This window comes from Clarias gariepinus, chromosome 10 (assembly GCF_024256425.1).
Source record: "Clarias gariepinus isolate MV-2021 ecotype Netherlands chromosome 10, CGAR_prim_01v2, whole genome shotgun sequence".
Lineage (NCBI taxonomy): Eukaryota > Metazoa > Chordata > Actinopteri > Siluriformes > Clariidae > Clarias > Clarias gariepinus.
In genome coordinates, this window is record NC_071109.1 from 14,704,954 (window position 1) to 14,732,500 (window position 27,547).

At 37.6% G+C, this 27,547-nt stretch overlaps 1 protein-coding gene across 2 annotated transcripts in view; it reads right to left on the bottom strand.

The window, feature by feature from the left end:
- Positions 1 to 27,547, bottom strand: part of spdl1 (spindle apparatus coiled-coil protein 1) — a 111,384-nt gene that overhangs the window by 34,547 nt on the left and 49,290 nt on the right. For both annotated transcript variants that reach the window (XM_053505756.1, XM_053505755.1), the window contains 3 exons: positions 7,288 to 7,464; positions 6,037 to 6,231; positions 5,303 to 5,452 (listed from right to left, as the gene is read on the bottom strand). In XM_053505756.1, coding sequence (XP_053361731.1) covers positions 5,303 to 5,452; positions 6,037 to 6,231; positions 7,288 to 7,464 — 522 coding nt within the window. The remainder of the gene's footprint in view (positions 1 to 5,302; positions 5,453 to 6,036; positions 6,232 to 7,287; positions 7,465 to 27,547) is intronic.

Below are 27,547 nucleotides of genomic sequence, written 5' to 3' on the forward strand. Positions count from 1 at the left end.
CTCAGAAGAGGCCTAGTTAATCGGTGACAATCCAGAGCCCAGGCCAGGGAGCAGACAGACAGGCTAAACCAACCGTCTGCTAGCTGCATAGAGTCGTCACCCAGGGTTCACTGTATTGAGACTGTGTCTGTTCCCCGAGCTAAAAACTAATTTAGAAAGACTCAGAAAGTCTGTTTTAGTAATTTAATTAACATAAAGACCACAAACTTGAAACAAACTGAATGCGCAGCCGGCACCTCTGATCTGAAGCTAGGACTGTTAAATATTAGATCTCTCGCATCTAAAGCAGTTATTATTAACGAAACTATCACAGACCAGGAGTTTGATATATTATGTTTAACTGAAACCTGGATTAAACAGGATGAGTATGTAGCTCTAAATGAAGTTAGTCCTCCTGGATACAGCTACATACACCAGCCTCGGTTAACTGGTAGAGGAGGAGGCGTCGCAGTTATTTATAACGATAATCTGGCTATCGTACAAAAACACAGATTTAAATTTAATGCATTTGAAATTCTCTATAGTAACATAGAGACAGCTCAGACGATTCCGCTAGTCATCATTTACAGACCTCCAGGGCCGTACTCTAAATTTCTTTGTGAATTTGCAGATTTCCTTTCAAACCTTGTCGTTTCCGTAGACAAAGCGTTAATTGCTGGAGATTTTAATATTCATTTTGAGAATCCAGAAGACCCTCTGAGAACAGCATTTATGTCTATACTGGACTCAGTAGGAGTAAATCAGTGTGTAGTAGGACCCACTCATAAAGCAGGTCACACTTTGGACTTAATATTATCCTTCGGATTAAGTATAAGAAACATAATTACAATTCCACAGTCTGAAGTTATATCAGATCACTGTCTTGTCTCAATTAAAGTGTCTCATAGTAATAATGTACGCACAGCACCGCGCTACCGCCTTAAACGTACATTCACATCAAATACCACACAGAGCTTTATCGATAATCTTCCAGAGTTATCAACTTTAATTGGATCGCCATTTGATTCCACAGAACTCGATCAAGCGACTGAATATCTAGAGTCAACACTTCGTCATAGCTTAGATAATCAGTGTTGGGGAAGCTACTCTGAAACTGTAGTTTGACAAGCTACAAGCTACTCGTAAGTTAAAGTAGTTAAACTACAGTCAAGCTACCCTTTTGGAAAAGTAGTTAGCTACACTACAAGTTACTATCAAAAAGTAGCTAGCTACATTGAAACTACTTTTGATTTTTTTGAACAACGTATATTATAAATAACTGAATAAGTGTCTGAGGAATGTTTTAAGTAAAATATTTAGTGTTTGAAACAATACTCTTTAAAATCATAATTGTATTGCATTGTTTTATTACACACAACACTCAAATATCTCAGACTGTTTGTCAAAAGTGCAAAATTGCAACAAATACAACATTGCAAGAACAAAATTTACATCCAACGTAAATTGCATGTAGAACATTTCCTCAAAAATACAGATTGTGAGATGGTTGCATTTTGGCAAGAAAATACATTGAACAACCGCTCACATGTGGCACTGGCACACGCTTTTATATGACAAATCGAGTGAAATGCTGTAATTATCTGGCTGCCCACACAAATGTTGGAAGTTATGTGAATGTTAAACAGCATAACTGCTATTTGAAAAATGCACGTTAAACTCGCTCACATGCAGTTCAGCTGCTCTGAAACCAGTCACAACAAATCTATACAGCAATTTAATTAGATCAAAGCCTTTGTCGTGCAATAAAAAACTAAGATTACATTTTTTGTTCAACTGACAAACACGATGGCGCAAACGTTAACGTTAGTGGTCTTTTATGTTCATTACCAAACTGGCGGACAGATCATGGCGGGTCATTGTAATTAAATCAGAAATAGAAATTTGATGTAACATAGAGAGCAATAAAGCAGGATAATTAATACATTTAAAATGGCCATTACTCACCTGTATGTGCGTCCTTAAATTTGTGCTTGAGGTCTTCGACGTAGACAGCGTTTTAAACTTTGGTTTGCAAAGATTGCATACAAAAGTGTAACTTTTACTTGTTGTTTCTTTGAGAGACATGAACTTGGACAAATAAGGCCATGGGTAATTAACGTTAGTTGTTTCTCCATCCTCCAAATCTGCCGCCACGTCTTGCTCCATCATGGATGGGTGTGTCAACCCACTTCTGTACGTCAGTGAACCGTTAGCCGCAAGATGCGTGATTAAACAACAGGTGGCGGTAATGGCAAAAAATGAGTTTGTAATCTAACAAGAAGAATATCTTTGCATCGCGCTGATTCGCGCAGCTACACCGCTACTTGCTGCAAAAAGTAGTTAGCTACTGGAAAAGCTACACTGTTTAAAAAGCAACTGAGCTACTGCCAAGCTACTGAAAAATGTAGTTAAGTTAGTAGCGTCGCTACTTGTAGTTAACTACTCCCCAACACTGTAGATAATGTAGCTCCAGTTAAAAGAAAAATGATTAGAGATAAGAAACTTGCTCCTTGGTATATCGATCACACACGCACTCTAAAACAAACCGCTCGGAAATTAGAACGCAAATGGCGTCAAACTAAATTGTTAGTTTTCCAAATAGCATGGAAGGAGAGCATCCTGAACTATAGAAGAGCTCTCAGTGCTGCTAGGTCAATGTATCTCTCCACTCTTATAGAAAATAACTAAAATAATCCTAGATTTTTTATTTAATACCATAGCTAAATTAACTAAAAACAAGACCACTGCAGAAATCTCCACAACAACAACATACAGTAGTGAGGATTTCATGAACTTTTTCAATAACAAAATCATAAATATTAGGCAAAAAATTCAGGCTTTAAAACCAGACAATTTAAGTGATACAGATGATAAATTAATCACATCACATCAGAACCTAGAATACTTTACTCCCCTTGAAGCGAGTGAACTAATTTCACTCATCTCCTCTTCAAAATCGTCAACCTGTGAATTAGATCCTATACCGACACATTTTCTCAAGAAGATAGTTCCAGCAATAACAGAACCCCTGTTAAAAGTAATTAACTGTTCACTCAGCAGTGGGTATGTTCCTAAATCCCTTAAATTAGCAGTTATTAAACCACTAATCAAAAAACCTGACCTTGACCCCTGTCAGCTTTCCAATTACAGGCCGATATCAAACCTCCCGTTTATCACAACAGCTATGTTCATATCTACATAGGAATAGCATACATGAACTGTATCAGTCAGGATTTAGGCCTCATCACAGCACAGAGACAGCACTCGTTAAAGTAGTAAATGACCTCCTAGTGGCCTCTGATCAGGGTTGTGTCACTATACTTGTGTTACTCAACCTCAGTGCAGCTTTTGACACTATTGATCATGGTATTCTCCTTCACAGATTAGAAAATGTAGTAGGAATTAAGGGAACGGCCCTCTTATGGCTCAGATCCTATTTGACTGATCGTTATCAGTTTGTAGATTTAGATGGTGACCATTTCTCATGTTCTCAAGTTGAGTTTGGTGTTCCACAGGGTTCTGTTTCAGGCCCACTGCTTTTTTCCCTTTACATGCTTCCTCTAGGTAACATTATTCGTAAACATGGTATTAGTTTTCATTGTTATGCTGATGACACACAAGTATACGTTTCAGCAAAACCAGATGAGAAAAACCAGCTTACTAAAGTTGAGCAATGTGTGCAGGACATAAGAGATTGGATGTTAATTTATTTCCTTCTGCTTAATCCTGATAAAACAGAAGTTCTAGTCATAGGACCACAAGCAGCTAGAAGCAAGCTTTCTGATCACACTGCGATTTTAAATGGCCTTTCTGTTACATCAAGTACAACAGTAAAAGACCTCGGTGTGATTATAGATTCAAGCCTTTCATTTAAAGCACATGTAGATAATACTACCAGGATAGCATTCTTTCACCTCAGAAATATTGCCAAGATAAGAAATATATTGTCACTAAACGATGCAGAAAAACTAGTTCATGCTTTTATCACATCTAGGTTGGATTATTGTAATGCCTTACTGTCTGGTTGTTCAACTAGGTGCTTAAACAAGCTTCAATTAGTCCAGAATGCAGCAGCGAGAGTCCTCACTCGAACCAGAAGATATGAGCACATCACCCCTAGATTATCTACATTGCATTGGCTTCCTGTTAAATTTCGCATCGATTTTAAAATACTACTCTTGACGTATAAAGCATTAAATGGTCTCGCGCCGCAGTATCTGAGTGAACTGCTAGTGTCTTACAATCCGCCACGCCTACTTCGATCAAAGGATGCAGGCTGCTTGTCAGTACCGCGTATTATTAAAACTACAGCAGGGGGCAGAGCTTTTTCTTACAAAGCCCCAAAGTTATGGAATAGTCTTCCAAATAGTGTTCGGGACTCAGACACAGTCTCAGTGTTTAAGTCCAGGCTAAAAACCTATTTATTTAGCCAAGCATTTTTATAAATAGATTAGCCTTAGGTAAAGGAGCAGATCTGGGGGACTCATGGACGTAGAGTATTAGGTGAATGTTTGGATGCTGTCTTCCCCACTCTCATTGATCACTCAGGTTTGACGACGGTGAGGTGATTGGTTGCCTTACATCTCTGGAAGCCCTTATGTTTGTGTTTTCTTCTGGCTCTCCCTTTTTAGTTATGCTGTCATAGTTAGTCCTGCCGGAGTCTCTGCTTGCACTCTGCACTAAATATACATTCACTTTTTGCATTGTTCGACTGTGACCATACCCAACTTATCTCTCCATCTTTTTGCTCTCTCCTTTTCTGCTCTCTCCTCTCTCTCCCTCTCTCCTTTTTCCTCTACCTATCTCTCTGTCGAGCTATACATGTCGCTCCTGAGCTGCCAGTGATCCAGACCCCCTCTGCCCGCTGGACCTCTCTAACTCATCCTGAAGTCCTGCTTCTGGTTGGAGATCTCATCACATGGATGCCCCCGTGTGGTCTGCCTGGAATGCGTGTGGTGACTGGGGTTGGTTCAACTTTTCCATGAAGGTGGTCCTGTCCTCGACTGATGCAGACAGCTGTTCTCTGAGGACCTGTGACTTCAGTCGCTCAATAGTTCAGGACTGGAATTTTTCACAGTCTACCTGAGCCTCCAGGAATAAACTGGACTTTAATCTTACACATCTCCTCTTATACTGAACTTTCAGTCTCGCATATTATGCACATCAATCCCTGCTATCTGTTTCACCCAGATGAGGATGGGTTCCCTGTTGAGTCTGGTTCCTCTCAAGGTTTCTTCCTATTACCATCTCAGGGAGTTTTTCCTTGCCACTGAATTGAATTGAAGAGCTATAAAGCCTAATACAAAACCTTGTTAAAAATTACCTCCAAAGCACTGTAGAGGGACATAGTCTCCTTTTCTTTTTCTTCCTTAGTATTTTCAAGTGTCTCCAGTTGCCTTTGAAGGATGCAGTTAGCCAGCTCCAGCTGCTGTTCTTTGTATTTTAATTCCTGATACTGTTGCTCTAAGGTGGCCTAAGATGAGAAAAAAATAAAAAGGCTTAGAATAAAAGCCTGTCCCTTGACAATTTTAAGCACACCTGTCTGACACAGTAAACCTTTCTCCTATTTTATTTGCCTGCCGTTGTGTGTGCGTGCACTTCATTAGACATTGTGCCCCTTCACACATACACCCTCCTTTCGCCTTTAAACACACACACACACACACACGCACAAGGAACTACGAAAGAAGGGTTGTGTGTGTGTGTGTGTGAAGGGGCACAATGTCCAATGATGCGCACACACACATAATGGCAGGCTGACACACAGAGATTTTTAACACCTCTAATGAGACTTGCTTTTGTTTTACACCCGTGCATACAAGTGTGTTATAATAAACAGTACACACGTGCTGTACACACGCATACAAACACAAAATAAAAATTACCCTAACCCTCAAAAACCAAGACTTGCTTGTTTTTCAAGTCAAAATTTATTAAAAATCTTTGCTCGTCTTGCGGAACACTTGCAAACCGCGTTACTCGCAATCCGAGGTTCCACTGTATTGAATTTTTACTACTTAAAAATTGCATTCAGTAATGTGGTCTATAGCAAGTTACCATGGATGTTTCCAGGTCCATCTTCTGGATTTGTAGCTCTAAGATCTCTGAAGTAGTTGTTTCATTAGTACATTCCAACATTTTGCGAAGCTCTTCACTTTTGCTGGTTAAAGCTTGGGACTGCAACTCCAATTTATGTTTTAGCTGTTTCTCAAGAAGCTGAGCCTCATCTAGGTCCCCCTTCAATTTATCCACCTATGAAAAATTAAAAGGGATTAATTTGAAATCTACTGCATTGGAATATAAAGACAATGTACAATGCAAAAGAAATTAGAGACCTATAAAAAGAATTCTAAAAACATATTTTGCCAGAGCCAGATCAGACTATCATTATTGCCGCTTTCTCTTCTTTATATCATGTAATGTAGTGATTAATAAACTGGATTTTGAAAGTAAAATAGGTTAGCTTATTTAAAGTTAAATTCATCCCTAATCATGCTCATTTATTTTAATTAATATAACTATATATGGTTGGGGATCATAAATTTAATACCACAATAGTTTCAAAGCTGAATTCTGTTGGCTACACACAGCTGGACAGTCAACGTTATGGAATCATGTTAAAAAAATAAAACTAGCTACATGACTGCAAACACATTAGAGGCTGCTTGATCACATGAACAGTAATTATTACTTATGAGCAGTTTCTAATGATTTTTTTTATTATTATTATTTAATGTAAGGAGGCCAAATTTCTGTTTTTTTTTTTTATCCTGATACTCTGAAGACTAGTGTTGAACAATATGTTGAGCAAGGTCTCACTGATTGCCCCTATTATTATTATCATGTTAAATATTATGAATATATAGAGAAACATATTGACAGACACACAGTTAGGAACTCAAAATAGGACCATTTATATGTATTTGTACTTTGATTGTAATATGGGCCCTGGGTATCTACTTGTAGGTATTTCTTCTATAAAATATAATAGGGGGAAAAAGTTTGAAAAGAGTAAATAATCCACTTGTTCATGTTTTCTAGACCCACAGCTGAGTTCAGCACATAAACAACATGGTCATTTACATTATTATTGAGTGCAATTTTATTATAACTGACCATTTAAAATTAAATGTGTCAATTATGTTTGTACTCTAGAAAATGGTTGTTACTCCTAATAGCACAATTTGTGAATAAACGCATTTACAAGAAAACTTCACTGTACCTTTAATTACCCCACACGCTTAAAAATATGATAAATATATATAAAAATCCATACTTAAGAAAGACACTTTAAAGTTATATTCTGACCTTGTTCTTGAATTCTGCACATTCCACAGCATGGTTCCTCTGCAACTTTGTTTGCTGCTGGTCCAACAGTAGTTTCTGTTGGTTCTTAACAACATCAAATTCTGAATTAAGGCTGTCCAGCATGCGACTCTTCAGTTCCACTTCTCTCTGCAATGAATATTTTTCTTGCTCCAAGCCCTGTTAACATTACATTAACTTCATTATTAGGGAAATTAATTTATGGACAAAAATCAATTTGTCAAAAAGATAAAAACCCAATGGTCTTTCTGGAACATACAGGGCCTGATTTATGTACATGTCTGTGTGTGTGTTTGTGTGCAAGCAGTGTTATAATCTGTTTTTTTTTACATCCTTGATGTTATATAATTATTTCTAAATTTTATTCTTCATATTGTCTGTCATCTTGCGTGTGTGTCTCTCTCTTTTTTTCAGTCAATTTGGTTACATTTGCCTCTACTTTGGAGAGGAGTGCTGATTGGAGGATCGGTCGGTAATGTGTGCCTTATACCACCTCCTGTGTTGCCAAAGGACAAGCACTTCCTGAACCTGTCTGCTTTACTCATGCGTCGCCATTGAACAAGCACTCCCTAACCTGTATTTAAATACTGTCCCACCCACTGCTTGGCAGATGACTGCTTGGCTTATTGTGTTTTTCTGTATTCTTGGCCGAAATTGTGTATTGACTTTTGCAGCCCATTTCAACTTTCTTATTGCCTCTCTGAGTAAGAAGAAATCAGTTTGTATAATTTGTAATTATCTGTTCTGTAAAGAGTGCTACATAGGGAGTCAACAGCCTTTTTGTTTTCTTCCCCCTTTTTTCCTGGTTATGTTATTCAGGGAGTTAGGGAAGATTTGATGTTAAGTAGGTTATTGTGCTTCTAGTTAGTGGGTTTTTGTTTATTATATTGCCCTGGTTGCCTTCTGAAGAGATTACCACATTTGTAAATATTTGTATATAGAATAAATGAGAAGTTGATCTCATCAACTGTTTATTTCCTCTTTTCTTTTCCAATTTTTTATTTTCACATAGAAAATTGCATATAAACGGAGTCCCTAACTTGCGAAACATTTGAGTCACGAATTTCCTCAGATATAACATTCGCAGATGTGAACAAATCACAAAGTAGCTCAGGTGTATTGAATAAAAACAGACAATGAAAGTATAAATAAAATGCTTACAGCCCAGTAAATTGTTTGAGTGCGCACATGGGGTTCAGGAGAAATTAGTTGGCCTCACTGGTTTCAATTAATCAGTCCAGAAGCACGATAATAGAAAATGTCCGTCTTGTAAAGCTGTCCTGATGGCAAATAATCCTAATTTAAAAATCCTCATCAACATCAGAGTCCAAGAAATTGCAAAACTTTGACAAAATAGCGCCTGGGATCCCCTCGCACACTCCCCCCCCGAGTTTGCAGTCCAGTCCAGTCCAATCCAAATCCGCGTGTGTGTGTGTGTGTGTGTGTGTGTGTGTGCATATTTTCCCTTTATATTTTCCATTAATAATTTTAATATGAATATTTTTGGGTTGTGGAATAAATCATTGCTTTAATATGGTGCTCCTTGAATGGAACACGTTTGTGAGGGCTTATGGAATACATGCGTGTGTGCATTTGCACACGTGTGCATCTTAATCAATTAGAATATCATTGCAATTTCTTTTTAAGATTTTTTGCTGTAGTTCAATTCAAAAAGTAAAACTCAATATATAAATTCATTACACACAGACTGATTATTTCAATTGTTTATTTCTTTAAATGTTGATGATTATGGTTAACAGCTAATGAAAATCCAAAATTTTATATCTCAGTAGTTTTGAATATTACTTGAGACCAATAAAAAAATAAAAATAAATAAATAAAAAATAAACACAAACTTGAACAACTGAAAAGTATGAACATGTACAGAACTTAAATACAGTTAAACCTTAAATTGCAAGCATAATTTGTTCCGGAAGCATGCTTGTATTTCAAAACACTCCTATACAGTATCAAAGCAAATTTCCTCATAAGAAATAATGGAATCTACAATGATTCGTTCCACAGCCCAAAAATATTCATATAAAAATAATTACAAATTTTAAAGTCAAAATAAAACAAATTTACCTGCATTTAGAACTGGTGTTAAACGGGGGAAGAAGCAGGAGCGGGCTTGGGTAAGATGTCTTTCACACACACACTAACAATAACTTCTCTAAACAGATTCATCTCCCGCACTGCCACTCCAAAACTGAATTGAGTGTTTAAAGTTCATCGCAACCACTCTGTTACTGAGTTATGATTAAACAGGAAGCATTCCATGCGCAGAAATATGACCAATAAAGTCAATAGATACGCGCCCACGTCCAAATAATATGGCATAATTCCCTCTGAATAACCCAGGAAAGGTGAAACTAACATAAAAATAAAAGAGAAAGAAACTTTTATGATACCTAGTCAATGTCTGTATACAAAAAGTAAGCAGCAACATACTGCTTTAAAAGTGATACAGAATTCTTTTATGCATATTCCTTTAAAAATTAAATCACATGCATTTGTAAATCCTCATGTTTTACCATAAAAATGAGAAATGTTTGGAGAAAAGTGCATTGATTTACAACTCTCACTTTTTGCTTTTATTAGGAAAGTGGTGGTTTATTACCAAACAAATCTGAGAAACTAAGAATGCTGCAGCCTCTTGTTCTTTTTCTTTACTTCTTAGGCTTCAATAAATCTTCTTTTTTTATGCCATGCCAGCTTCTACTGCAATATTTATGACAAGTGTCAGTTTTATTATTCAATATTAAAACTAGATAAAATTTACTAAACAAGGATTTACTTGTTTAAAACCTTTTTAAAAAGTTTCAACAGAATAAAACAAGTTCTTCAAAGGAGTAAAAAAACTCAAATAAAATATGTTTGATGAATAGAGAAGAGTTCTGCATGATAACCACTGTGGTGGATTTTCTTAGGTGTCCTATTCTGCATTTTGCACAAATAACTTGATCCCAATGATTATTAAAAGAAAATGTATGTCTTGATCCAACATCAGGATTTATTTCATGTAGTTTATTATTTAGGTATTGGTCTTATTCTGATTACAATTTATTTTTGATGTATACATTTAAAATTGGTTTTGAATCTGTGAAGGGTATAAAGCATTTGATTGATTTTTTTGGATAATTCGTCTTTGGTAGTTTTGTCTGCTCACTCATTATCAGGAATTTCTGTGCCCAGGTATCCAACAGAGAATTAGACTTTAATTTTTTTTCCTAGATCCATTAGTTTTTTAGGCTTTTTGAGATCCCATAGAGCAATTCTGCAAAAAAGTGTCTGTTCTACGATGTTCAAGTCAACCTTTAGGTTGTCTAAATGTGTTTTAATACACAAGCCAAGTGGGCGGATATAGTTTGGTTTCTTTTAATAGATTATTGAAATTTGATTTGTAAAAACTGCTGGATATGCTGGATTTTTCTTATTTGTTTTCAGTTAGATTGTATATTATAGTGCCAACTTTAATCATCTGTTTTCCAACAAGGGGTTCATTAGCTTCCACATACAGACTTTTGATTTGTGATGTTCTGTATAAAAAAAAAACATTGGTTAAATTTTGTTTAGACAGACGTTTACTAGCTGACAATTTTATTTGTACAAAGAATAAACTGTTATATAGCATATCTTAGTATCTGTTTATTGTCGTTTAAGTTCGGGTACTTTAAACACATTGTTGGGTTGCTTGGGTCATTTACAAATTAACACCTGGTTGGGTTATTTTGACCCAACAACTGGTTTATTCATTATTCTCTTGTTTCTCCAAATGGCAGCCTGCAAAATGATCGAAATAGTACTGTTATTGTTTCACAAATCAAGTTTTAAGAGTTGTTTAGGCAAGAATGCATTTGTGTACAGCTCAAAACCTCTATCAGTCATTAAAGATAACATCTATTTCCTTATAATATTAGTTAATTCAATTTAAATGAGGTTTGGGCGCGGGCTTTTTATTCGGCATCGTGATCCTCCTCCAGCACACAACGCAAGTTTTCCAGAGTGCGGTTTTCTTGTCTTTGAACTAAAGAAAGCAGTGTCTTCCCACCTAGAATTTGTCCAGCAAACTGTATATCAGATTGATGGACGTGAATCCTCATCTGTTACATTTTTGAGGACAGTTTTTTCAGCCCAAGTGTAATTAACAATATTTTAAAGTTAAGTTTTATTGTTCTTGTTTTAATATTATTTTGAAACAGTAATAGCTAAAATGGTAAAATAAATTGTTTAATATCTTAAATAGTTAAAATATTAACAAGAGGAATGTTTGATGTCATGTGGGCATTATAGGATTTGTATTGAAAACTTCTAACTGAAAAGTGGCAGCTGGAACGCCTAAAATAGATGCAGGATTATTTTTTTTATAGTCTAAATAAAAATGCTTTTCTAAACATGGGCTATTGTTTACTTCCTCCTATTTAATTTCCTACGTAGTCTAAGCAGTGCTTAACCGCAAGCATAAAGTTTTCCAAAGTCCAGAGGAATTTTGTTGTACTACAGATGTGGCCATTAAGAATGCGCGTTTTCCAGTGAGATGCCGCAATTTGGCCCGCGGCGTGTTGCGATTTGCCGCAAGCAACATTTGGGAATTTAAATAAATGTGTTGTGCTTCACTCAATATTCACCAGATGGCGCATGGAAGGACTTGATCTAAAAGTCGGACCAAGTACAACGAAGAATTGTGTACAATTAGTTAGCTGAAAACAGTGTTGTTTCCAATGCGGAAGCAAATATGAATTTACTTTTGTTTTACAATACATGTTTCATGATGAATGTGTGTATATGTACTTCATATTATTTTATAAGGTTGAAATGAGATGCCTAAAATCGTGCTTTAAAATTCATAGGAAGTGTCTTATATAGTTTTTGTAATGTCTTCACAGGGATCAAACTATTCGGTTTAAATGGTCGTAAATTAAATTTATTTAATTACCTGATGGTAGGTTGGTATTAAGATGTGTCTGCTACTTATGCTCTGTAAAGACTTCAATTAACCTTAGATTAAAGGCGTTATGGTCATTTTGAACTTCTCGTCTGCGACAGAGGTAGGTTTTGGTCCCTCCTGGGATTGCCTTCATGAAAGCCAGTTTCATTATGGTGCTTGACGGATTTTGCAAATGCACTTCCCCAGTATTGTTGTAGAATGTAGAAAATAAATCACTGAACCAAAAAAAAAGAAATTTCAAAGTTTCCCACAATACTGGGGATTTCAAAACTATAAAATACCACATATGGGATTAGGTAATTACGTAACAACAACAAAAACAACAGTTAGTTGTTATTTTAAAACACAGAGGTCAGGCTTTCTATAATAGTTCTTGCAAGAAAAGTATGGTCAAGTGCATTTGCAAAATCCGTCAAGCACCATAATGAAACTGGCTTTGATGAAGGCCATCCCAAGAGGGCGAGACCAAAACCTACCTCTGCCGCAGACGAGAAGTTCATTTAGAGTTATTAGCCTGTGATGACCATAACGCCTTTAATCTAAGGTGCTGTTAATTGACGTCTTTACAGAGCATAAGTAGCAGACACATCTCAATACCAGCCTACCATCATGTAATTAAATAAATTTAATTTAAGACCATTTAAACCGAATAGTTTGATCCCTGTTAAGACATTACAAAAACTATATAAGACACTTACTATGAATTTCAAAGCACGATTTTGGGCATCTCATTTCATCCTTATAAAAATAATATGAAGCACATATACACACATTCATCATGAAACATCTATTGTAAAACAAAAGTAAATTCATGTTTGCTTCAGCATTGGAAACAATATTGTTTTAGGCTAACTAATTGTACACAATTCTTCGTTGTACTTGGTCCAACTTTTAAATGAAGTCCTTCCATGCGCCATCTGTTGAATATTCAGTGAAGCACAACACATTTATTTAAATTCCCAAATGTTGCTTGCGGCAAGTCGTGACACGCTGCGCGCCAAATTGCGGCATCTCACTGGAAAACGCGCATTTTTAATGGCCACATCTGTAGTACAACAAAATTCGTCTGCACTCTGAAAAACTTTATGCGCGCGGTTAAGCACTGCTTAGACTACATAAGAAATTAAATAGGAGAAAGTAACCAATAGCCCATGTTTGAAAAAGCATTTTTATTTAGACTATAAAAAATAATCCTGCATCTATTTTAGGCATTCCAGCTGCCACTTTTCAGTTAGAAGTTTTCAATACAAATCCTATAATGCCCACATGACATCAAACATTCCCCTTGTTAATATATATATATATATATATAAAATTTTATCATACTGAGTAAATATTATTTTATGAACACGGAGTGCTTCTGGCTTTTCATCATGTTTTTAGCTGTTTGTGTCCAGCATTGAATCATTATTTCATCCATTATTTGACCATGGCTGGGAATAAGAGCTGGAATGTGATTGTGAATTTCTGACTGAAATAAAGCTGTTCTTTGCCTTGCGGAAATCCACAGCTCGTACTTTCACTTTACAAAAGGCAGCGTTTTTAATTAAAAGGCTGCTAATCGTGCGCAATTTATAAAGTCAGTATGTCAATATACGATTTTTATGGTATGTATAGTAAGTGTTTCGCCTGCCATGCGGAAGGCCTGGGTTCGATTCCCAGCCAGTGCCCAAAACACATGTATATGTGTGCGTGTGTGTAATATGAAATATTATACACACACACACACACACACACACACACGTCATTTTAATTAAAATCCAACATTTTAATAGTTTGTGATCGGTGCATAAGTTGTCTTTTAGAGCCCATTACTAAAGCATTCGCTAGTTATCCAACTGCTATACAGGCCAATCTGCATTTGAAAAAGATTTAAAATGAGCAAAATCAACCTGGGCAGATTGTGAAATACTCAGACCAGCCTGTCTGGCACCAACAACCATGCCACGCTCTAAATTGTTTTGTTAGAACCTTTCTTTCCCATTCTGACATTCAGTTTGGAGTTCAGGAGATTATCTTGACCAGGACCACACCCCTTAATGCATCAAAGCAACTGCCATGTGATTGGCTGATTAGATAATTGCATTAATGAGAAATTGAACAGGTGTTCCTAATAATACTTTAGGTGAATGTGTGTGTGATTATTTATATTATATATATATAAATTACACTCAACAAAAATATAAACGCAACACCTTTGTTTCTGCTCCAATTTTTCATGAGATGGACTTAAAGATCTAAAATTCATTCCAGATACACAATATTACCATTTCTCTCAAACATTGTTCACAAATCAGTCTAAATGTGTGATAGTGAGCACTTCTGCTTTGCTGAGATAATCCATCCCACATCACAGGTGTGCCACATCAAGATGCTGATCTGACATCATGAGTAGTGCACAGGTGTACCTTATACTGCCCACAATAAAAGGCCACCCTGGAATGTGCAGTTTTTTGCTTTATTGGGGGTCTCGGTCAGTATCTGGTGTGACCACCATTTGCCTCATGCAGTGCAACACATCTTCGCATAGAGTTTATCAGATTGTCAATTGTGGCCTGTGGAATGTTGGTCCACTCCTCTTCAATGGCTGTGCGAAGTTGTTGGATATTAGTGGGAACTGGTACACGCTGTCGTATACGCCGGTCAAGCACATCCCAAACATGCTCAACGGGTGACATGTCCGGTGAGTATGCTGGCCATGCAAGAACTGGGACATTTTCAGCTTCCAAGAACTGTGTACAAATCCTTGCAACATGGGGCCGTGCATTATCTTGCCGAAACATGAGGTGATGTTCATGGATGTATGGCACAACAATGGGCCTCAGGATCTCCTCACGGTATCTCTGTGCATTCAAAATGCCATCAATAAAATGTACCTGTGTTCTTCGTCCATAACAGATGCCTGCCCATACCATAACCCCACCACCACCATGGGCCACTCGATCCACAGCATTGACATCAGCAAAGCGCTCACCCACACGACGCCACACACGCTGTCTGCCATCTGCCCTGAACAATGTAAACCGAGATTCATCCGTGAAGAGAACACCTCTCCAACGTGCCAGACGCCATTGAATGTGAGCATTTGCCCACTCAAGTCTGTTACGGCGACGAGCTGGAGTCAGGTCAAGACCCCGATGAGGACGACGAGCATGCAGTTGAGCTTCCCTGAGACGGTTTCTGACAGTTTGTGCAGAAATTGTTTGGTTATGCAAACCAATTGTTTCAGCAGCTGTCTGAGTGGCTGGTCTCAGACGATCTTGGAGGTGAACCTGCTGGATGTGGAGGTCCTGGGCTGGTGTGGTTACACGTGGTCTGTGGTTGTGAGGCCGGTTGGATGTACTGCCATATTCTCTGAAACGCCTTTGAAGACGGCTTATGTTGGAACAAAAAACAAACGTTTTTTTTAAAGGGTCAGTCAGTCTGCTTGCTGTTTTCCCGACGCGTTCATAATCATTAGTCTACTTCTGCCGGTGCGCTCTGAAAAACTTTATGCATGCGGCTGAGCGTTGATTAAAAATAAGTAGTAAATTAAAGAGGAGAATCACGATGCCGAATCGAAGTCCTGAGCCCAAACCTCATTTAAATTAAATTAACAAATATTATAAGTAAAAAAACCAATAGCCCACGTTTAGAACTTTTACTACGCTAAATTTATAAATTACACTCAAATCCAACTATGAAGTCTGATTTAATCGTTACCATTAAACGAAGACGAGGGATTACAGTAACTGGGGTTCATCTCGGGACGCGCGGTGAATTAGAATTCAAATTAAATTAAATCTTATTCGGATCAAATTTAAACAAAATAAATGTTAACACAGTGAGCCTTTAGATTTTATCACATGTAATTAGAAAAGACGCGTGTAGGGTTTTGTGTCATCTTATATCTTGTGTTCTTTAAATTTGTAGTAGATTTATTAACTGAAATAAATGACCATAAAATGAAAACATTGTCAGGACGTTCTACTGCGTCAGCTGATGTTGGTCATTCAGCCCCGCTTGTGTTTTTGCGGTATTATAAGAATGAAATGCAGTAGACTGTTATGATCTGTAAACGGGTTCGACCCATGTTGCACGGGCGGCACCATAAAGCACAGACACGAGGCGAGGTCTTACGGGAAAAGGGTAATTTATTTAGGTAAAATGGGGAAGGAAAGTGTTAAAGGAGGGAAAACGGTAAGAATGGGATAAAGGTTGCGCATGTGCAGTTCCGGGTCCTTGTCCTTGTTTTCCCAGCGGTGGTACAGCGCAACGGGGGTCATTATTTACTATTAAACATTAAACGAATTTACAAAACTTATTAGGATTAAATTTAAGCACAATAAATGTTAACACAGTGAGCCTTTAGATTTTATCACGTGTAATTAGAAAAGAAGCGTGTAGGGTTTTGTGTCAACTTATTTTTTGTGTTCTTTATTAACTGAAATAAATGACCATGAAATTAAAACATTGTCAGGACGTTCTACTGCGTCAGCAGATGTCGGTGTTTCAGCCCCGCTTATGTTGCCTTGAGAGAGAGGGGTGTCGCGGTCGTTGAGTATTCAGTGAAACAAAGGCTCAGCTGAAAAATGTTAGGCACATCAGTCACTTAACCCCCAATAAAAGGTATTTGAGTGTTATGATAGTTGTAATATAACAGATGCACACTGAATACTAAACCTAAACCAGGCACAAGGATTAATAAAACAAGATAGCCCCCAAACCCGTTTATTTATAAAAATACCAAAGAATATTATTGTGTATAGACTGATTAAAAACAATGCAATTTACGCTATTATAAGGAAAATCGCAAGTTCTTCTATTCCAAGGATTAAAAACGGTAACAATGTCAACTTTAGAATCTAGAATCCAGAAGATTAAAATTACACAAATTTAAATCACTGAAAGTCAGCCTCAGATTCAAGAGGTTTTTAAAGTAGGGAGAAGTGCATTTCAGTTTCTCTGAATGTATAGGTGAGAACAGCCGATTCACACCTGGGGAGGGTGATTAATTTGTATTTGAATGTTGTCTGGCATTGTAAAGCACTATAGTGACACTAAAAGAACAACCCAGGATTAATAGGAATAAGAGGCCCTAAATATACTGCATAAATATTATTTAGCACAAAAAAATTCCTCGCGCTCGAGAAAACTATGCGTGCGGTTGAACGCTGATTAGACTATAGGAAATTAAAGCGGAGGGTTTTTATTTAGACTATAAAAAAAACACGTCTATTTTTAGGCGTGCCAGCTGCCACTTTTTAGTTACAAGTTTTCAATACAAATCTTATAATGCCCACATGACATGACTGAATAAGGCATGGCTGGTGATGATCCCTTGCACCCAGCTCTATAAAATACTTCGGGTTTGTTGGGTTACAGTGGATCCAGGAAGCCCTGGATCATTAGCAACGATAGCTCACCAGCCGTGCCTAATTTGGCCCCGCTGCTTCGCCTATCTGAAGGGGAGGCCGCCTAACTAGGAAGCGAGGAGCGATATGGATTTGGGCGCACACCGTGACAGGCTGAAAAAACTGTTGTCAGATTATTGTGCAAATACTATATAATAAAACTATATAAGACTACATGCCTTTATAAGACTCAACTTTTATTTAAGCGCAATCACAATAACAAAAAACTGAATGATTTTGTAAATGTTTGAAAGCAAATAAGGTTCGCTGTTCTGTATTGTTTTGGTGAACTTGAACGCGTCAGAAAATGAACGCAAACGTTTTTTTAAATGGTCAGAGTCAGTCTGCTTGCTGTTTTCCCGACGTATTCATAATCATTAGTCTACTTGACTCTGGAAAACTTCATGCATGCGGCTGAGTGCTGATTTAGACTACGGAGTAAATTAAAGAGGAATGCCGAATCGAAGTCCTGAGCCCAAACCTCACTTAAGTTAAATTAACAAATATTATAGGTAAAAAACAATAGCCCACGTTTAGAAACCTTTTTTAAATTCTTTCCGACATGAGTTGGCCCGGTGTTATGCACAGAGCGCCGAAATCGCGGGGCATTTTTTCTAAATAGACGCCATCTTTAATAAATGATGGAGGTTTTAAGCTGTATATTATAAGCATGTAATTTAACATGCATTCCTGCCTAAACAATTCTTAAAACTAGGGATGCACCGAAATTTCGGCCGCCGAATATTTTCGGCCGAAATAGCATTATCGGTTTCGGCCGAAATGTAAGAAAGCGCCGAAAATAAAAGCCGAAATTGTCGCCACGCCTCTCCCATCCTCCCGTCTCGTTCGCGCTGTCATTACACATCAAACACGGAGTATGTCGGCGGTTTGGAAGCACTTGGAAGCAAGTTTTGTTATTGTTAAACAGCCTTATTACTGTTATTTATTATCAATAAAAGTTTGATTGCTTAATTAATTTGTAGTTTTTTTTAATACAAACAAAAATAAAATATTTTTAATGTTTTTTAGTGAAGCCATTTTCGGTTTCGGTATCGGTTTTCGGTCAAGTGCATCCAAAAATTTCGGTTTCGTTTTCGGCCCAGAATTTTCATTTCGGTGCATCCCTACTTAAAACTACACCTGTGCAGTCATATAAGCCAACATGAGCAACCCAACAATGTGTTTAAAGTACCTAAAATAATCCAGAACTTAAATAACAATAAACAGATACAGAGATACGCTATATAACGGTCACTATTGTATTTACTGCAACGAGCGAAAATGTCACTTTGCGCCACCTGGCGACCATTTTACGAATGACTTTGAAATGCAACTAATTTATTTGGGCCGCTGATGTTTTTACATGGCGGTGAGCGCGACGGTAATAACCATTCCAATTGAGTAACTACTGTAGTGGGTTTTTGTTTGTCCACCCGCCTCTTAAGGATTGACCACAAGTTCTCAATGGGATTTAGATCTGGGGAGTTTCCAGGCCATGGACCCAACATTTCAACGTTTTGTCCCCGAGCCACTTATTACTTTTGCCTTATGGCACGGTGCTCCATCGTGCTGGAAAATGCATTGTTCTTCACCAAACTGTTGTTGGATTGTTGGAAGTAGTTGTTGTTGGAGGGTGTTTTGGTACCATTCTTTATTCATGGCTGTGTTTTTTGGGCAAAATTGTAAGTGAGCCCACACATGAATGGTCTCAGGATGCTTTGCTGTTGGCATGACACAGGAATGATGGTAACGCTCACCTTTATGAGCGTTACCATATGACTTTGCCCCAGTCCTCAGCAGTCCATTTACCATACTTTCTGCAAAAGATCAATCTGTCCCTGATATTTTTTATTTATTTATTTATTTTTTTTAGAGAGAAGGGCTTTGCTGCCCTTCTTGACACCAGGCCATCTTCCAAAAGTATTCGCCTCACTGTGCATGCAGATGCGCTCACACCTGCCTGCTGCCATTCCTGAGCAAGCTCTGCACTGGTGGCACTCCGATGCCGCAGCTAAATCCTCTTTAGAAGACGATCCTGGCGTTTGCTGGACTTTTTTGAACGCCCTGAAGAATTGAACCTCTTTCCTTGAAGTTCTTGATGATCCTATAAATTGTTGAATTAGGTGCAATCTTAGTAGCCACAATATCCTTGCCTGTGAAGCCATTTTTATGCAACGCAATGATGGCTGCACGCATTTCTTTGCAGGTCACCATGGTGGAAGAACAATGATTTCAAGCATTACCCTCCTTTTAACATGTCAAGTCTGCCATTCTAACAATCTGAACAATTCTAATAATGATCTCCAGCCTTGTGCTCGTCAACATCCTCACATCTCAGCAGGTCCTTTAATGACAGCAATGTAATGCAGTGGAAAGGTTTTTTTGGGATTAAGTTAATTTTCATGGCAAAGAAGGACTCTGCAAGTCACCTGATTACTCTTCATAACTTTCTGGAGTATATGCAAATTGCTAATATAAAAACTTAAGCAGCAACTTTTCCAATATTTATGTAATTCTCAAAACTTTTGGCCACGACTATACTTTTAAAATGTAACCTCTGTATCTACAGTATAGGCATATTTAACTACTTCAGCAGTGAATGAGAAATTTGGTAGGTCAGGCCCATGTTGGATTTGAATTAAAATGCCACTTTTAGATTTTATCATCATGTGTAATTAGAAAAGCTACACATGTAGGTTTTTTTGTGAACGCGATGTTAGCAGCTGTAATTATTAATAATTCAATAATTATTAGATGGTGGACATAAACAGCAAAAAGAACAATTATTGTTTTAATTATCATCATGTTCTTTTGCTGTTTGAGTTCAGAGTTAAATGATTATTTAAAACCGAAGCGCTTTGTGTAGATTCATGCCACAAGTCATTTTATCATACAAAGATTATTACGTTGTGCTCGGACCACTAAGCGTCTGTGGTCTGTGAATTTTTAATCACTGGAATGGAAGAGATAGAAAGTTTCCTTATCATAACATGCCTTGTATTGTTTTTAATCGCTCGATACACAATCCATCGTTTTTTTTTTGTTTTCTTTTAAAGATTTTCAAATAATACAAACACAATCAAACAGACAGCCAAAGGAACAAACACACCCAACCAGACAACCCACCCACCCACCCACCGCGCTGAAAAAATATAACAATATGCAATGTGCAAGAAAATATAAATCTCTGCCTGCTGAAGTTAAGCAAAGCAAAACATGATGGGAAAATAGAAACCTCTGTTAAAATAAACATTCAGAGTTTTTGCAAAAAACAGTGGAGAGGTTTCCAGAGTTTCCAAAATTTGTCCGACCTGTGATTAAGATCATGAGTTAGTTTCTCCAAGGGAAGAAAAGATGACAGCTGGGATATCCACATAGTAATAGTTGGAACCTGGGGGGTGGACCACTTCAGCAAAATGCATTTTTTTGCCAAAAATGAAAGGGTTGTAAACAAGAGCTTGGAGTCCTTGTCAAAAAGGCCTTCAGGAATATGAATTAACAAATACAGTGCAGGAGACAGAATAAAATGTTGTCCAATTATCTCTTGAGTTACAGAGTGAACCCCCTTCCAGAATGATTGGATATTGTCACAGGACCAGAATACATGAAAATATGTACCCCTATGTGCTTTACATTTAAAGCAAACATTGGAACTGCCTGGATACATTTTGTGAAGACGTACAGGTGTAAAGTAAATTCTATGAAAAAATTTGAAATTTTGTTCGTGTAAAGATACTGAAGTGCTTTTTGGGAAAATGCCTTTACAAATTGTGGTCCAAACTGCTGGATTAAATGATACCCCCAGATCCTGTTCCCACAGTGATTTTAGAGAGTAATAGGCTGAGGAATCTGAGTGCGCTAATAAAGCATAGTACTTAGAGGTGGCCCCTTTAAGAACTTTAGTTGAAATTATGGTTTCCTTCATTTCTGATAAAATAGTACGAAATTTGTTCTGCCTTAATAGGGATTCAAAGAAATGCCGGACCTGCAGGTACTTAAAAAAATCTACAGAGAGGATATTAAACTCTGCTCTAATTTTTTCAAATGACTTCAGGGTATCACAAGCCAAAAGGTCTGAAAAGTCAGACACGCCCTTAGAACCCCACTCCGACAGCCCAATACTCCTAATCTGAATTGGAAAATCAGGATTAAATGCCAAGGGAGAACGGACAGAAATAATGTGAGGAATGCCCAAATATTTTTTCACATCTTTCCAAACCAGTAATGTATTATAAATAATTATATCAGTAATACGCTTTATCTGACCGATATTATTAATAAACCAAAGGGATTCTAATCTCCTGGGATAACAAAATAAGGATTCAAAGTCGATCCATAAAGCGTCCTGCCTATTCATAATCCAGCTTGTTATAATTTTAAGTTGAGCAGCCCAATAGTAAAGCTGAAAATTGGGCAGCGAGAGACCCCCCCAAATCTCTTGGTTTACAGAGTTTAGAGAGACCAACTCTCGGATTTTTATTGTTCCAGATATAACGAGATATAGAAGGTTTAGTGATTTAAAGAAGGATGAATTTAAATAACACGGAAGATTTTGGAACACATAATTTAGACAGGGCAGTACATTCATTTTTATAACATTGACTCTCCCCAAGAGGGAAGTCGGCAAAGAGGTCCATCTTTCCAAGTTTTTTTTCTCAAATAAATTTTTCAAATTGGGAGTGAGAAAAATGCCCAAATATTTAAGACTCTATCTGAAACCTGAAAAGGACATTGTATAGATGGATTACGGGGGCAATTAAAGGGCATCGAGACAGATTTTAAGTTAACTTTGTACCCTGACACGGTACTAAACAAGGTTAAAGAGTTCAAAACTGCGGGTATCGAGGATTGTGGATTCTCCAGATATAAAAGTACATTGTCTGCAAACAAGGAAATTACATGCTTTTTCCCATTAACTGTGATACCTGTAACATCTGAATTAATCCTGATAGATTCTGCTAAAGGTTCAATAAATAATGTAAACAATAGCGGTGATAGAGGGCACCCCTGTCTGCAGCCTCTACGTACTGGAAACCCCTCAGACATCAGTCCATTCGTATTGACAGTAGCAACAGAATCTGCATACAGATATTTAATGATATTAATGAAGTTGGAGCCTAGGCCAAATTTTTCCAAAACTGAAAACAAAAAAGGCCACTCCACGCGATCAAAAGCCTTTTCGGCATCCAAAGATAAAATCGTTGCTGGCTTATTTTGGGTATTAAGATAGTGAACAACGTTAAGAGCACGACGAACGTTTTCCATACCACATCTAGATCTCACAAAACCTGCCTGATCAGGATTTATAACTTTAGGAAGTATCTTTTCAAGTCTGCGAGCCAGTGCTTTTGTGACTATCTTATAGTCCACATTAAGAAGACTAATTGGTCTATAGGATGAGCGGTCAAGGGGATTTTTATCTTTTTTTAAGAGCAGGCTAATAGAAGCTTGTTTCCAAGAGGGTGGTATTTCGCCTTCCCAAATTTTATTAACAGCAGGTATAAAAATTGGGTGAATTTTAGGCCAGAATTTTTTAAAGAATTCCAATGGGAAGCCATCCAGACCAGGGCATTTCCCGTTTAGCATAGACTGAATGGCCTCCCAGATCTCCTCCACTGTAAAAGGAGCATTTAAGCTAAATCGATCTTTTTCTGAAATTGACAATAATGGAATTTTGCTTAGATAGCCAGCAATGTCTTGCCTGTCGTTTCTGGTTCCGAGCTATAAAGAGATGTATAAAAATCCCTAAAAGTTCCGTTTATAGTTAAAGGGTCTCTTTAAATGTTACCATCCTCATCCCGTATCGTAACAATTGAACGATCATTATTTTGATTTTTTAGTTGGTGAGCAAGCAGTCTACTGGATTTATTGCCAAATTCATAATATTTTTGTTTAGTAAAGAGCAAAAGCTTCTGAATGTGGCTGGTATGGTCCATACTCAGATTGGTTCTTGCATTCACCAACGCTTTTAAATTTGAAACTGTAGGGGATTCCTGATGAATTTGCTCCAATCTGGAAACTTCTTTTTCAAGCTTTTTCCTATTCTAAGGTGAGAAGTGTAAGAGATGAGATGACCGCGTAGAGTGGCCTTAGCTGCATTCCAAATCATGGCGGAGGATACTGGGGACTCTCTATTAACAGACCAGAATTGAGATAAACAGTCTGAAACAAAAAGGCAAAAAGAGTCACTATTTAAGAGGGATGTGTTAAACCTCCAGTATGAGGTTCTAGGAATAGTGAAAGCAGGGTCTATCTGCAAATGTACTGCTGCATGATCTGACAGAGTAATATTGTCAATACGACAGGACTGGATCGCATTCAAAAATTGCTTAGGGATAAAAAAAATAATTAAGCCGAGAATAAGAATTATGGGGGTGTGAGTAAAATGTATAGTCCCTCACTTTAGGATTTAATTGGCGCCATGTATCTATCAAACCTGTATCTATGCATAATTCGTTAAGAACCTTAGATGATTTGGGATTCGATACATTTGCAGACGAGGATTTATCTAGAGAGGCATTCATTACACAATTGAAGTCTCCAGCTAAAAAACCTAGACCTTTACAATAATAATTAAACAATAAAATAATATGCGATATGAAACTAGGCGAGTCAAGATTTGGTGCGTAGACATTTAGAATTGTTATATGATGATTATAAATTGAGCCTGTAATCATAATGAATCTTCCTTCAGGATCTGATTCCTTGTGCTCTAGGCTAAAAGGTAGATTCTTATTTATAAGAATGGCCACCCCTCTCTTATTCTGTGACCTACCCAATCTCTCCTCAGCTTTAGGCTTTCAGTATCAGACAATTCAGTTTCCTGGAGCAGTACTATGTCGGGCTTTTGTTTTTTCAGATGAGTTAAAATTTTCTTCCTTTTTATTACATGGCCAATCCCTTGAACATTTCAGGTAACAAGTTTAAGTGAACCAGTCATGAAAAGCAATAGATAGTCAACCTTGTAAAACTAAACCATGAAACACAGTGAACAAAATTGAGGCGCTTACCCATCCCTATTCTGACCCCAAACGACAGAACAAAACAACCCCTAATGAAGTCACCAAGCACATTAAACATACCGTATTCCTAACTCAACTGAAAGACCACAATAACAACTTAGTCGTTAGAGACAACGTCCAGACCCTGGGTTAAATAGAAAAAACTTAAATCAGGGTCCCCTTTAAATAAATAAAAGAGGCGTGCTTAAAGAAACTGAAACCTTATATGCATAACGTTTTGAGACCAATAACAGTACAAATAAATTAATAAAAATAAGAGAGAAATGAAAGATAATAGTAGTAATAATAATAACAATAACAAATAAGAGGATGGGTTCAGTTTCAATGAGTTGCACAGTCATTCAAAACTGTCAAGAGTGAAGACAGGGACTCAAGTCAAGTCTACGTTTCTCCAATACAAAGAAAACAAATAAAAAAAAATAAATAAATAAATAAAATACCTCAGTCAAGATTTTCCATGAAAGCGGTAGCTGTCTCGGGACTGTCAAAAAGGCGAATCTGCCCATTATAAAGACAGCGAAGCCGTGCTGGATAAGCAAAGCCTCGATACATGTTACGACGGGCCATTAGTTTCCCCACGGCATCAAACTCGCGCCGTTTGCGCAAAACCTCCGCAGACAGGTCAGAATAAAACCGTAAGCTAGAGCCATTGTAGGGGATATCACGCTTTTTTAAAGCTGCCTTAAGCACCTCTTCCTTCTGAGAATACCGGAGAAATCGAACCAGGACACTTCTCAGAGGCTTGTTCGCCAACGGGCTTGGAGCCAAAGTCCGATGAGCGCGTTCAATCTCCAGTGGCGGGAAGTCAGCAGGTAGGCCAACCAAAGTCGGGATGAGATTTTGAAGAAAGGCCGCAAGCGGGGTAGAGCCCTCTGCCCTCTCCGGGAGATTGATGATCTTCAAATTTTTAGACGTCTGCAGTTCTCCAGGTCATCGACTTTTAGCCGTAACATATCCACTGTCTTTTGCATTGCAGAAAGCCAAGTGTCATGGTTGCTGTAACTGTCCTCAGTGACAGAGATTCGGGATTCGGCCTCATCCACGCGCCTTTCTAAGTCGGTCGTCCGATTAGATAAGTTAGAGAGAGTTCAACCGACGCCACAGATGTTTTTATATCGCCCAAAGCTCTGTCAATCGTGTCTAGCTGTGTTTTAACCGATTCGTCCATATTATTAACACGTGAGGCCACAGATTTTATTTCTGCTAAAATTTTATCAGTAGTTGCCATACCAGATGGATTTGAGGCAACGTTACTGGTTTTTTCGTGCTGGTCCTTGTTGGCGGAGCACGCGGTCGAACAAAGCCCTGCTTTTTTCCCCCACACCAGAGGACGAGTCAAATGGAGAAAAGATAGGAAATTCTTTGTCACGCTGTGGCTTTGGCATATTTGAGACAAAATTTGACCAATAATATGATGTTACTTAAAGAAAACGAGACAATAAGCCGAGGTTTGGAGAGAGACAAGTCTCAAGCGTCCATATTGCTCCGGGTCACGTGACCTTTCCCCAACCCATCGTTTTTAATGCTATTTTATAAGGGTAAATACAAATGGAATCATTTATTTATTTTTAAATAAAATCTAAAATTAATACATTGTAGAGTAATTAAAAACAGTGTATAGTGACAATGTTTACATTTAGGCATTTGGCAGATGCTCTTATCCAGAGCGGCTTACAAAAAGTGCTTTAATGTTTACAACAATACAATGCATGTTATAATAAGAAAAATGTCATTTCAGGTATTAAAAAGGTAACAATGTCAATTTTAAAATGTAAAATCCAGAAGATTTTAAATTTACACAAATTTAAGAAGGGGCCTGAAGCAAGATCCAAGATCCTCCCCAGTTTGCTAAAACCATGCACAGTGGGGAGGGGTGCAGTTTAGTTTCTCTGAGTATAAAGGTGAGAACAGCTGATTCACACCTGGGGAGGGTGTATTATTTGCATTTAAATGTGTCTGACATTGCAAAGCACACACAGTAACACTGCAGGAACAACGACCTAAAGTAAATAGAAATAAAAGGTCCTGATTATACTGCATAAATATTATTTAGTAAAACAAAATTCCTCTGCGCTCTCGAAAACTTTATGCGTGCGGTTGAGCGCTGATTAGACTACGCAGGAAATAAAATAGGAGAATTATTAAGCTGGATCAACTACATAGCAAAAATATATGTTAGTATATTTAGTACATCGGCGTGCATTTCGCACAGCGCCGCATAGACAGCGCTTATTTAACACTAGAAGCGCTGCGCCAGTGTCACCTACTAATAGCGCAGTTCAGCGGTCATTTGACCGCCTATTGTTTTGAATGGGAAGCTGTTGCTGACACACAATGATCGCTAGATGGCGCTTTCACCCAAAGCAAATAGTTTAGCTCCAAGATAAACCTGCACTTGGACAATGCACCATTCATTCCCGCGTTGATAATCAGCGATATCTTATTTCATATTTAACTGAGAAAACCTACTACAGAGTCTCTAAGGGGACAAAGGAAAAGGGGAAAAAAAAGTCATGTTTTGCATTATAACCCAAAGTTTTTGGCATGACTTTTTTTCTGTTGTTTTTTCTACTCCTTTGACCATCTAGGGGCTTCGTACTATAACAAAAAGAAGGGCTCTCCTTAATTTTACATCGTATGGAGAAAATTTATTAGTTTTTTCATTCTATTTAAAACTTCTAAACGTCTTGGATGGAGTAGGAGCAGCGATTTAGTTCTGAACTCGCTTCCGTGAAATTATCGCTAAAACAATATTAAATTTGAATACATCAGATCTACCACAGCAGATGATAAACTATGCTATGTCATAACCAAAGCAAACACCACGATTATGCCTCGTTTCGTTCGACGGGAATGTGGTTCACTTGGCCGCGGTGTAT